Source organism: Mastomys coucha, unplaced genomic scaffold (assembly GCF_008632895.1).
Source record: "Mastomys coucha isolate ucsf_1 unplaced genomic scaffold, UCSF_Mcou_1 pScaffold14, whole genome shotgun sequence".
NCBI classification, from domain to species: domain Eukaryota; kingdom Metazoa; phylum Chordata; class Mammalia; order Rodentia; family Muridae; genus Mastomys; species Mastomys coucha.
Window position 1 is genome coordinate 85899436 of NW_022196896.1, and position 13528 is coordinate 85912963.

Genomic DNA, 13528 nt, shown 5'->3' on the forward strand with positions numbered 1-13528 from the left:
CAGAAATCCACCTGCCTCTGCCTCCCAAGTGCTGGGATTAAAGGCATGCGCCACCACCGCCCGGCCTTACATCTTCTAATCTAATCTAATATTCTTTTGTCTATTTTCTCTTCCAATCCTTAGCCATCTAGATTTTTGTGATTGTTGTTTGTTTTTTGAGACAGGGTCTGAATGTTAACTCTGGCCGGCCTGGAGAACAAAGCAATCCTTCTTCCTCCTCTAGATTTTAATGAGGTCTAGCGCTTTTCTATAGTCTATATATTTTTTGTTGTTATACCATAAATGCTTTCCATACTTTCAGTATTTATTTTTTAGCCATAACTTTCTTTCTTTCTTTTCTTTCCTATTTATTAATCTTCTGAGTGGTACCAAGGATTGAACACAGAGAGAAAGAAGGTCTACCTCTGAGTTGTTCCTAGCCCTTATCTATAATCTCAAGTCCCACCCTCATATATAAGTCACTTCCCAAGTCTGTTAAACTGTCTCTTATTTTTCATTGCCAACAAATAAAATAAATACGTCTTTATAAAAGTTGACTTCTCCTTTTGAATTGTTTCCATCTGATAAATACCCAGGTGAGAGTCCTGATTAAAGGCTAAAATAGTTTTCTGGTTCTAGACACATACTGTCACTTTCCTAGAGGATATTTTAGTAAGTTTAATGTCACTTGCCACAAGCCAGCACTGGTCCCCACACAGGTTTGCCGCTCTTGTCTGCATGGCTCACGGCTTAGAGAAGACACTTCCTCTTGCCTGATTTCCTTCTGGGTAAACTTCCTGGGTCATCTGCTGATGGAGGATTCTGTTTTCACAGACCCAGAACCAAGGAAGGAGACCCTTGGCCCCCTCAGTACTTCCCTGGCTGAGTACAAGCAGCCCTTTGAGGCTGACACCTTAAAGAACATGTAAGTGTGCAACTTGCTGTGACTTGGACTTTTGTTTTCATTAACGTGCCTTCTGGTTTTTCCTTGTTTGGCTTTTTGTTTTGTTTCATGAGATAACATGATGGCAGTTGGGTTTAAAGGAAAGAGGCTCCTGGGTAGATTTCGTATTGATGAGTGAGCTGCTTCAAACCATGACCCCCACCACCACACCACTTCCCCCCCCCCCCCCGCACGCTTAGGTGTGTATGGGGTGGGGGAGGGTAAAGTTTAACCATCTAGAAGCAGCTTTTTAGTGTGTCCATGCACTTGACGTTTACTGAGACTCTAAAAGGCTTTGGACAATCAACTTACCCGGATTCCTCTCTTCAGAGTTCATTAACTCCGGATAGAATAAAGTTGGCCAGACACCATTGTAGCTTCTACTCATCCCCACCAACACAGGAACACCTTCCCTATATGCTTTCTATGAGCTCATTGGCCAACAGGCAAGGCAACCTGGCACAGTCTTTTGTCCTCAGTCTCCTTTGGTTGTGGCCTTTGCTGGAGACTTCTTTGCTACCAGCTGGAACTAGACCATATTGTGGACTCCAGGAGCCAGGGTTGATTGAAACCAGCAATATAAAGACTCTCTTAGATCCAAAGGTCTTGTGCAGAAACAGAAGCAAAAGGAGAGGGGAGCCTCAATTATCCAGGTAGCCCACTAAAGAGTTTTGTTTTCTTTTTAATTTTCTATCCCTTTTTCCTCAACATATTTTAAACAGGTTATTACAGCTCCCCTTCCCCTAGCCAAAACCAATAAAATAATCAAATGATTCTTTTTTTAATCAAGAGGACAATAAAAAGGTAAAAACACTATACAAATTTCATTATAGTTATTGTGACTAAAATTCAGATTTAACACAGATTCCTAAATGAAAAAGAGGAAAGCAGCAATGCAGTCAGGTCTGTGGCACTCACTGCAGCCCACTTGTTCCTTGGGGAAAATAGAAGTTTCCCTAGCACCAAATTCTAACCTAGACATCTGTGAGTTTTTATAGAGTGACATTGAATGATTTAAAGACTCATGTATTTACAGGAAATTCCATCCACCTCACTCAACAAATATTTTTTTAAGTTTCCACAGTAAAGCCCTGGGATAGCATGCTGCAGTAGATACATTGAAAAAGAAAGAAAAAGACTAGGCCCAGCACCCAGCAGGCACATAGGTCAGTGATAGCAATGACAATGGGACACACAAGACAGGGCACACATGACCTTGTAGTGGCTGAATCCAATTAAGAATGAAACTCAGGGATGCCAGGGGAATGATTGGGCCAGCTGCATATTTTCGAGATCATCTTTCGGAAAGGTCACTTCTCCTTTTCCAGCCAAGCCTTTGATAGAAGACATTTCAGATGTGTGGTTCTGTTGTTAATTAAAGGCATAGAATGGGAGCGTGATCTGACTGCGCCATGTTGCCCTACTCATTGACTTCCAGGGTTGATTCCGTTGCTCTGGCTGGCTAGGTGGGTGTCCCCTTCCTCCTTCACTGTTCCATGTCTATCCCTCCCCAGGCTGCCAGCCCCACTCCTGAGGACAACTTCCCCCAATAGAGGAGAGCCTGTTTTCCTTTGGTCAAGGGTATCCAGGAGTTACAGTTGAATTTCCCTGCTAAAACCTCCAAACAAGCTCTCAAAGGTGGAAACATGCAATGATAAGAAGCAAACTATTTTGCCATCTGTCTATGTTTTAGGGCTTACTTTAAGGAGCACACACACACACACACACACACACACACACACACACACACGCACGAAGACTGCCATCTCCCCATATGTCAAATATGGGGAGATTATCTTACCTGCATATGTCAAATATCCCAACAGTCGACCACAGCTGCTCTGTGAGCATTTGTTCACATGCCCTCTTCGCTCCCACTTGGCTTTCTCCATTCAGCTTGTCTGCTGGCTTGCTCTTTTCAAAGGGACAGAGATTACAATGTGCACCACCCACACAGGGGACCTATAGAACATGAGCCTGCATTCCCAAAGAAGCTGGGATCTGAAACTCTATCTCTTCTTCCAAGAAAAAAGAAGAAAAGGAGATCAAAACTGCTCAACCAGAAGACTCTAATGGCCATCAATCACGTGAGTGTGAGCATGAAGAATCGGGTCCAGAGCCCTGCCTGGACCCCTCCAGGGTTCTATGTGGATGTCTGCAGGTTGCTTGATAAATAAGAGCACCTGCCTAGAGGGGCAGTGCTGAGGCCCAGTGGTGGTCTGCTCACAGGTCCTGCACCTAGCACTAGGCTGCGTCTTCCTGGAGGACAAGGGCTCCCTTGCTAAACAAAAATGCAAGTGGGTAACCATGGGCCCACTCTGCCATCTTTTTTTAGTGGAGACCTCCATGTTGTTCCCATCCCAAGGGAAAGGTGAAGGCTGCCTGCCTGGGCTCTTCTCAAAGTTAGTACTCGATGCAGCAGTGAATAAAGCCAGCTCTGATTGCAGTCCGTTGATCAACAGCAGCAGCCCTGTCTCACAAACATGAACACAGCCTCCTTTGCTTCAAGCCCTGCAGACCATGACTTAACATCAAAAAAAGAAGGCAGGCCACAAAGGGCTTTTCTTACTCTTTTCTCCTCTGAAATTATTCCTATATGGATTACAGTCCTCTTCCTAAATTTCTCCTTTTAGGGAAGGGATTTGGTTAAGAAGGCTAAGAGGAAGAAAAGAACCAAGACACACCAGGCCAAAGCTCCCAAGAAAAAGAGGGAAGGAAGGGGCCTGGGGCAAGCAGAGGCTGCTGGAGGTAAGAAAGTATGCCTGTGAGGAACAGCCTGTGAGGGCCAAAAATGTGTATGTAGCACTAGCAAATTGCATACTTAGACTTGGACTCCATCCCCAGGATTTTATATTATACATGTTTGATGTATGTGCAAATATACTGACAGGCAAGGAGGTAATATGGAGAAAGAGCTTGGCTCCTACCTGGCTATGCTCACTCTGCAGCTGAATGTTATAACAGTGTGTCAGTGCACATGGACAGAGGAAACCAGGGCTGAGCAGAGACCTGGGGTGATCATGAGAGGGGACGATAATAACAGCACTGAGTGATACCATGCTGGGTGCCTAAGGCTGAGAGAGGATAAGCAAGTGACATCAGAGTGAAGGTGGATGGATCCAGGGACCCATGAGTCCCAGTGCATATCATTACTGCTGCCATTATGAGCTAATAGCTACAAGCGGAAGTCTGTGATTTGAACAGCTGAAATGCTGTTCTGAACGTCCATGAGATGCCACAAGTAGATTCTCAGTAAAAATACTGTACAGGGCTGACCTCACTAAAAATACTATACAGGGCTCGTGATCACGCTAAGTCGGATCTTGCCGTATATTTTGTCCTAGTTTTATTTTGAATCTGAATAAAACCTCTTACTGCTTTAAGAAAAACATGTAAAATTACCTTGAGGCTGAGGATCAAATATGTGTATGAAGCATTAACAAGTTGCATTAACAAGTTAGACTTGGATCCCATCCCCACGATTTTATATTATACACGTTTTGTATTATGGGTAAATATTCTAAAATCACATATTATCCCCAATCCGAAATGCTTCTTGTCCCAAACATCTCAGAAAGAGGCTGCTCGGGCGGTGTGAGCATTTGGAAAAGAGATCTGAATGCCTCTCAGCCCTCCCAGTCCTTTGGCACCTTACAAAGACCTCAGATGCTTCTGAAAGTCTGCTTAGCCTAAAACGCTCCCGAGAGGACGGAGACCCTTTAAACAATACTAGATACATCCCTGGAGGCTGATCTGGTTTTAAAGTTTGCTTTTTAAAGTCTTGCTGAATCTACATTTGTCTAGCCTTTAGCATTGGCAGGAATAGGAAAAACAAAAGGCCTTGATTCTCAGAGAACTGAACTTCCCCCAGTTAGCGCTGTGACCTCAGGGCAGGACTTTTCAGTAGGTCAGGGTGAGATGGGACCTGTCTTTGCTTATGGGGCTGGAATTGAATCTTTATTTCTGGGGATGGCTGAATCTTTATTGATCTAAATATATTGCTGGGCTGCTTCTCTCAAATCACTGTTACAAAGCAGATTCTATCCACCCAGAATCTGAGGGTGAATTCAGAAATACGCACACCAGTTTATCCTACTGTATGCTTAATTTTAAAAGTTATTTACGAGCTGGGTGCGGTGGCAGGCACACTCCTCTAATGCCAGCACTTGAGAGGCAGAGGTATAAGGATCTCTATGAGTTTGAGGCCAGTCTGGTCTATATAATGAGTTCCAGGACACCCTGAGCTACATGAAGAGACCCAGTCTCAGAAAAAAAGTTAACTAAGCAGAATTAATAGAGGTCCCGCTTCTTCTACTCAGCCATACCTCTGTCCCAATTGTTTCCCCCAGGAAAGCCAAAGCGTTCAAAAACTAAAAAGAAATCAGAGCTAATTCCAAAAGAAAAGAAACTGGGAAACAAAATGAAAAGGACGCATAAAGAGAGGACTATGGAGATGGCAGCAGGTCTGAGCAAGTCAGACATCACCGACTCCAAGGAAGCAGGTGGCACCTCACGTCAAGGGCTCCTCCGCTCACGCTCTGCAGCTGGACAACTCCGCTCACGCTCTGCCGCTAAGCAGTTTTCTCTTGAACTCGATGCTCTGGATAGTCAGGTTGCTATAGATGGAAGATTATCACCCACCCAGAACACAGATATCACTAGTGACATGGAATCTGAAGAGGAGAGAGGCCATGGAGACCCTTCTAAGGTATGGACAGATGTTCTCACCGGAGGACGTTCTGTCCTCACTTGGCAGAACTGTAGGTGTAAAGGAAAAGATATAAGTAGGCTGTAGTTTCTGAAACAGCCCTATCATGTGGCAGTCTTACATGTTCTACTTTGGTACCTTCTGACCCTAGTTAGAAGCCAGACCAGATCAAAGATACAAGGAGAGAGGCTTCAGCTCTCTGAAGTGGATGAGGCATTATGTGATGCCCCAAACTGCCAGGGAATATATCCAACTCTAAAGAATAGGCAGGTATGTATGGCAGCCATTTGTGAGAGGTACACGTCTCACTAGGACAGAGAACAGTAGACACACAGGCTGTTAAAACCAAGCCACATCCTTACCTTGGCCTGACACATTACAAAGGGTATGGTACACTGCTGAACAGGACAGTTCACAGACATACACCTGTTCTCCCAGGGCGCTTTCTATGAGTTGCTTTGTTCCAGTGGCCTTGATTCTAAGATGCAAGTTTGAATAGAAAAACTGAATGAAGAATGGCTGGAGGGCTGCTGGCTCAGCAGTTAAGAGCACTGACTGAGCCTGGCCTACAGAGTGAGTTCCAGGACAGCCAGGACTATACAGAGAAACCCTGTCTTGAAAAACCAAAAAAAAAAAAAAAAAAAAAAAAAAAAAAAAAAAGCACTGACGGTTCTCCAGAGGTCCTGAGTTCAATTCCCAGCAACCACATGGTGGCTCACAACCATCTGTAATGGGATCTGATGCCCTCTTCTGGTGTGTCAGAAGACAGCAACACTGTACTCATATTCATAAAATAAATTAAATAAATCTTAAAAAAATTGAATGAGGAAACTTGGGATTCTCTGGAATTAGTCATAAAGAATTGCATCCAGATACATCATCTCTCAGTCCATTTCTTCTGCTGTTGGAATCTTCACTAAGACACACACCTGTATTTTAGAGCCTGTGTACTCCAAAAATATCTTCAAACAGCACAGCACACAGACCAAGCCTCTGTAAATACATTTGCACACAGTGAACACTATTGCACCTCACCTAATCTTTACATCCATATTTTTTTTTTCGAGACAGGGTCTCTCCATATAGCCCTGGCTGTCCTGGAACTCACTCTGTAGACCAGGCTGGCCTCAAACTCAGAAATCTGCCTGCCTCTGCCTCCCAAGTGCTGGGATTAAAGGCATGCACCACCACTGCCTGGCTATTTTTTTATTTTTAAAAAATATTTATTTATTTATGAACCAAATGTGAGGAGCCTCAGTTTGCAGATCTCGAGACCAAAGTTACAAGTTAAGTGCCAATTGCTAGATGCTGCACACAACCATCCAGTGGTTAAGACTTGGCCTCAGGTTTGTTCATTCCAAGTTCAAAATTCTTGTCACTATTTTAAATAATTGCTTATTTACTTAAATCTATTTTCTTTTCTTTTTTTTTTTTTTTAACAATTTATTTACTTATTTCATGTATGTGGGTATACTGTCCCTGTCTTCAGACACACCAGAAGAGGGCATCAGATGCCCATTACAGATGGTTGTGAGCCATCATGTGGTTGCTGGAATTGAAGTCAGGACCCCTGGAAGAGCAGTCAGTGCTCTTAACCACTGAGCCACCTCTCCAGCCCAATTGCTTATTTATTTAATAGCACAGTTTTTTTTTCCAAAAGTTTCAGGGATGTTTTCTCCTTAGTATCCTTAGAGCTTCTCAGCTGCCTAGACCACAGAAGAGAATTCTGCTCTGCATAATGGATGATGATTTTGATCTATGAGCAGAATTTTCTAGATCATCAAAATTTATTAGCCCATGAGGAAGACTGTATCAGAAAAGCTGTGCCCTTACTTGTAGGTCAGTCCAACCCCATAGCCAGGTAGGCAGAAGCAGTTTATGCTGCTGTGGTGGGAGTGTGGAACCCGCTTTAGGATTCCATCGCTGATTAGAAAAAACCCACAGCTGCGTGGGTCTGTATCCCTTACATTGATAACACACTGGTCTCTTAGGCCCTCCAGGATAAGAAGCAGCAGGAGAAGGCTTCTCGGGACAAAATTCGAATAGAGATGGCAGAGATGAGGTGGCTGGAGGTGGAAAAGAAGAGAAGGGAACAGGAGGAGCTGATTCGGCTCCATCACGAGCAGCTGGAGAAAGCAGAGAAAATGAAGGAGGACCTGGAGCTGGAGCAGCAAAGACGCACCGAGGAGATCCGGTGGGCCAGCAGCCCAGAGACACAAGGCAGGGCAAACCTTCCCCAGGGGCACAGCTCAGTGCTAGGCTCATGACCTGACACCAAACCACAGGAATGGCCTGGACCAGAGATAAGGATAAGACACTGCCTTGATCACGTGGGTTACTCAGATAGATGCTCACGGGAAATTCCTGGAAAGTCTTTAAGATTGGGCCCAGTCTATCAAGCTCCTCTCACTGTCTGCACTGCACTGGTCCTTTCACCTGCCTTCATGCTAACTTTATCCCTACGCAAGAATTCCAGAACCCACATTTTAGGAAATGTTTTTAAAGAGAGTAGAAAAGAAAGTACAGAGAATTTTAAGGCTCTTACATCCTTGGCAAGAGCACTGACTTGAAACTCCTAGGTTTCTTCTTCTAGACCTGACCCTTACCTCTCTGCCCTTCAATCCAGACTGGAGAAAACCTGTTCTCTGAAGGGCTGCTTCCTGGGAACTAAATGCTATAAAGTCAATTGTCAGTTGGTTAGGCCATTTTTCTGCCATTCCTCTGACACCTCCTGTTTTCTCAGCCTGAGAAAGCAGAGACTGGAGGAGGAGCGGCAGCAGCAGGAGGAAGCAGAGAGAAAACGGAGGCTGCAGTTGCAGGCAGCCCGGGAGAGAGCACGGCAGCAGCAAGAGGAGCTCCGCAGGAAACTGCAAGAAATACAGAGAAAAAAGCAGCAGCAGGAGACGGAGAGGGCTGGTAAGAGAATTCCTGAGCTTTTTGTATCTCTCATCCCTTGGACCAAAACTATTTTAAACCCACTTCAAGCAATTTTATTCCTGTCCTAGGCCTTAGTGCACAAAGCACTCCAGGTATAAGCTAAGTTTTGTTCCAGAATAATTCTGTCTGGCTACAGTGGGTTGAAATGAAGGGATGGAATATGAACAGGAGACTCACGTGTAAACAATTACAGGATAGGACTCCTGCTTCAATAATTGTCCTTGTCAGCTCAAACTTCTCTACCTGCTACCCTCCTCTTGCAGATAGACAATCACAAATACCTGGAGAGCTTTAGACACACCTGCAAGTGTTGATCAGATAATCTTCCCAAGCATACTTTTCAGGATGAGGGTAGAAGGTTCAGATGATGATGCTGTGATCAATTCCTGCTATTTCCTCTGGAGAGTCGAGTTAAGTAAGCAGTCTCTAGATGCTGTGTCTAGATGTTGGTCTGACACTCCTCCCTACACAACAGCACACTATCCCATGAACTCAACAGACACTTGGAAAAATCTTCCCTAAAGTTTTTTAATGTGCATTGGTGCTTTGACAGGGGACTCGGATTAGTAAACCCACAGAGGGTCTAGCAGATTAAAAGGGTAGACCAGAAATATTAGCTGTTCTAGTGATGCCCCGGCTGAGCCCAGCTCTTTCTGTTCTGCAGAGGCAGAGAAGCAAAGGCAGAAGGAACTGGAGATGCAGTTAGCAGAAGAGCAGAAACGCCTGATGGAAATGGCTGAGGAAGAACGGTTGGAGTACCAGCGGCAGAAACAAGCCGCAGAAGAGAAAGCGAGGCAGGAGGCTGAGGAAAGGAGGAAACAGGAAGAGGAAGCAGCAAAGCTAGCTCTGGAAGAAGCCACAAAACTAGCCCAGGAGCAAATCAGGTACTTGGACAGGGGGACAACTGCTGTCAGGGCTTGTTCTGAGACTTGAAGGCCCAGTGCCAATGCTGACCACTGCCTTTAAGCAAGCAGTTCCCTCAACATGGCTAGAAAGACTAAAGCACACAGAGCCATTCTTCATCTACAAACAGGGCAGGATTCTGTCTTGGTTTATGGAATTTGTATTGAAGCTTGATGGAAATTTGGAGATCATTTATCTTATCTTCTGGTTTGCAGACAAAAGTGAATCCCAAATCAAAACAACAATAAAAACAAATACCAGGGCTAGTGTACAGCAGGGTGGTAGAGTTTGCATCATTTGCTGGGTTTAACTCCCCAGTGAAAGAGAAGCAAGATCTTGATCAGGCCCAATAAATGACTTACGGCCAATACCAAGATCCATTATGCAAATTGTAGTCTCTAAGGAATTCAGAAGTAGGTATTTACATTCTAGGATTAAGGATGAAGAGGTACTGAAAAAGGAAATGTTTTGCTTTTTAACCTACCAACAAAATGCTATGCAGAAACACTTTAAATTGTGACCGAAAGCTTATTTTAGATTGGTAGCCCAGAGCAAGGCCTCTCATAAGGAATGTCATAAAGGGTGAGATTTTTTTGTTTGGTTGGTTTTTTTTTTGTTTGTTTGTTCTTCGAGACAGGGTTTCTCTGTGTAACCGTGGCTGTCCTGGAACTCACTCTGTAGACCAGGTTGGCCTCGAACTCAGAAATCCGCCTGCCTCTGCCTCCCAAGTGCTGGGATTAAGGGCGTGCACCACCACCCCCACCCCCCCCCACTCCCCGGCCAAAGGGTGAGATTTTAATAACACAGAGTTAACCATACAAGAATGAAGATGAGCATTTCAGGAAACAACAGTAACTGAACAGTGTGAGAACAGCAATGAGACTCAATGCTGAATCAATATGAAGCTCAGCACTGCTGGAATGAGAGTGACCAAGTGGTCCTTTGGATGAAGTCAGGGAGGAAGGCGGAGACCAGAACTAATGAGTATCATATTAGGGGAAATTACACAAAGTTAACTTACCTGGGGCCAAAACCATTTGTTTTTGATCCTTTACAATCATAAACCACTGAAAAGGCGAGCCAGGTGTGGTGGTACAAGCCTATAGTCCCAGTACTTGGGAGGCAGAGGAGAAAGGCCCTTTACTTGGAAGAGTACTGGGGGAGCTGCAGTAAGGTTCTGTCTCAAAACTGACAGAAAAGGTACAGCCTCTCGAAAGATAGCCTGGAAAACCATGTTTCCAACGTGAAATATAAACACTTCTCCCCTTGAGTTATAATTTTCCACTAATTAAATTGAATCTATAAGATTCAGAAAGAGAAGGCACCAAAACTCTCAAGACTTTTCATTAATCTTGAGTTGTACCTTCCCTGGACTTTCTACAGCTGTTAGGGGAATTACAAAATAGATCATTGGAAGGATCCCAATTCAGCTTCAGCAGGGCAGACATCATGTGTAGTAATAACATAATAGTAGTGATGAGACAAAAAGCAAAGTAATGAGACTAGAACTCCAATTTTCCAAGAAAACCTGACAATTGTCATGGAGGTACTGAAGTGACTATATAAAACTAGTCCAGGTACCTGAAAGCAGTAGGTGGTCTCGCTACACCAAGGACTAGAATCCAGTGCCGACTGACTTGACTTCATCTGCATCTGTGACATCTGTCCCTGTACTTTGACTGCTCTGTTTTCTCAAGTCTAAAGCAAAGGAATCTACTTTAATCCCAGCACTTAGGAAGCAGAGGCAGAGACAGATGGATCTCCAGGAGTTCCCAGGCCAACTGGCCTAAATAGCAAGTTCCAGGACAGCCAAGAGTTACCCTAAGATATACTATCACAAAAAACAGAGGACCCTAAATAAAGCAAGCAAGCAAGGGAGTCTCTTCCAGCAGCACAAGTTTAAGAACTAAAAATTATGTCTTCCTTTTTACTTTTCTAATAGGAATCTCATGATGCCCCCAAATGATCTTCCACTAAAACCCACAACCAACAGCCCAAATCTGGTAATCACCCAACTCAGATCTAAAACTCTACCAACTAAATGCTTAATCATTTTTTGAATTGGGGGTGGGGTTGTCTCCTTAGGCAAAAAGCTGCTTTGGACAAACACCTTCATTTTCATCAAGAACTCTCTAAAGAAGCCAATGGTCTACAGTGGACACAGAACATTTCCAGACCATGGGTCTACTCGTATTTCCAGTCCCTACACATCCCCAAGCCGTAGGACTAGAAGAAAAAAAATGTAAGTTGAGAAGTGGTGACACAAAAAAAGCTATACTTCTATAATAAAGCTCTAGCCTGACCTCCGTTAGGCTCAGCCGTACCTAGGACTTTCTTTACCCTGGAACCTCTCTATTCCCAGCACTCCTGCACTCCACATAATGATCCAATTAACTTTTCACTTGCCTAAACCATTTTGTTTTCTTTAGGACTACATAAGTTCAAAAGCCTTGGTGTCTAAACTACCACTGCATAGTTCCAGTTGGAAATACTAAGTCTTAGGATATTCTATATATTTCACTGTGTTCAAGAGTTGAAGGTAAATAAAAATTGTCATGCAGTAACTCTGGATAAGCTAAGAGGAGCTAATCATATATCCTTCTATATGGTAAAACCACAATTTCATCCTTTAAATCTAACACAAACTTCAAAGGCATGTTCAGAATTACTTGATACAAGTTCAGCTGACCAAAATGAGCTGTGAGGAAATTCTCTCAATCCTCAAAGTGCAGATCTAGAACAGCATGTTTGAGTAAGGAAGCCACCTGCTAGTGTGTAGCCGTTAAAGCTAAAACATTGTTCCATCATACTAGCCACAGTTAAGCGCTCAATGGCCATATGTAGTTGCTGGGGACTACATCTGCAAAGAAAAGAACTATTTCATCACCTCAGAAATTCCATCATTATTTTGATCCTTGAGAACAAAGGAGATTTTATTCCCAACTGTGCTTTGAAGAACCTACTCATAAAACTCTATAATCATCCTATCAGAAGTCTCAAGTCATTTAACAACTCTTTTAATGTCTAATAATCATCTCTTTTAACAAAGCATCACAGGATGCTCATTAATAGATTGTTAGAAATAAAATATAAAAAGATATTAAACTAAGCAGTATTTGGTTTTCTGGTTTTTTTTTTTTTTTTTTTTTTTTTTTTTTTTTTGGTTTAGACAGGGTTTCTCTGTGTAATGGCCCTGGCTATCCTGGAACTCTTTGTAGACCAGGCTGGCCTTAACCTTAGAGATCTGCCTGCCTTTGATACCCAAAGGTCTTCTCATTACTTCACTGAAACATATACACACACATACACCCCTATACAGTTAAGTAGTTGGTCACCCTGTATTAGTAGTAAAGTCAAATATGAATGTTGGTGCTTGTCTCACTTTATCCTCTTTACTCAGTCCCAAAGAGTGACAGGGCCCACACTCAAGTTAGGAATTCCTACCTTTCTAGACACACATCAAGGTCTTTCCAGAGCGATTTTAAATCCAGGCAAGTTGACAATGCAGATTTAATTATCACACTGTCCACAGGTAATTCCCTCCACTTCCTGTACAAAGCAAATATGTTGTATTTGTGGGGCCTATTATTGGGGATTAATACATGGTATTTGCTTCATTCAGATATTATACTTCTCCAGCCAAGAAGCTTAGCTAATTTTCCATTCTATACTGCAGCAATAGAGTAACAGTGAGTTTTTAAAAAGGCTTTGTGACCATAACTAAATTCTTGATTCAGAAGGCATTCTAGAAACTTTAACACTTCAAAGCCATTAAAGTCCTTACTGTACAGTACTAAATACTCATGCAAGAAAATCCTATCTGGGGCATTTTCACTTTTCTCCTTACATGGTTAAAATAAAAGGAGCTTTAGTACGGTTTTTACAAATATTGTTTATTTGAATGAAGCTGGTACAGACGATGTCCCTTGAAAACCCATGTCCCAGGCCAAAAAGTACAAACAGAATCAAAAGGAGCAGTGTCTGTTGTGTACACTTCTGTATGAGTAACTTTATTAACTGCTGATGAAAATTAGAACTTTCCTGGGATCTTCTGACAA

General features: G+C 43.1%; 2 protein-coding genes across 21 annotated transcripts in view; one reads left to right on the plus strand and one right to left on the minus strand.

The window, feature by feature from the left end:
- The window catches only part of Kiaa2012 (KIAA2012 ortholog), a 119191-nt gene extending 106612 nt beyond the window's left edge, over nt 1-12579 (plus strand). For 13 of the 20 annotated variants that reach the window (XM_031367613.1, XM_031367615.1, XM_031367614.1 and 10 more), the window contains 8 exons: nt 814-904; nt 2847-3009; nt 3556-3670; nt 5272-5630; nt 7622-7824; nt 8374-8546; nt 9232-9451; nt 11556-12579. In XM_031367613.1, the coding sequence (XP_031223473.1) occupies nt 814-904; nt 2847-3009; nt 3556-3670; nt 5272-5630; nt 7622-7824; nt 8374-8546; nt 9232-9451; nt 11556-11694 (1463 nt within the window). In that variant the 3' untranslated portion in view covers nt 11695-12579. Of the gene's footprint in view, nt 1-813; nt 905-2846; nt 3010-3555; nt 3671-5271; nt 5631-7621; nt 7851-8373; nt 8547-9231; nt 9452-11555 lie in introns of those variants that run through there. The other 7 variants (XM_031367625.1, XM_031367627.1, XM_031367616.1 and 4 more) reach the window with 4 other exon arrangements.
- The window catches only part of Sumo1 (small ubiquitin like modifier 1), a 37131-nt gene continuing 35927 nt past the window's right edge, over nt 12325-13528 (minus strand). The window contains exon 6 of the mRNA XM_031368982.1: nt 12325-12330. Coding sequence (XP_031224842.1) covers nt 12325-12330 — 6 coding nt within the window. The remainder of the gene's footprint in view (nt 12331-13528) is intronic.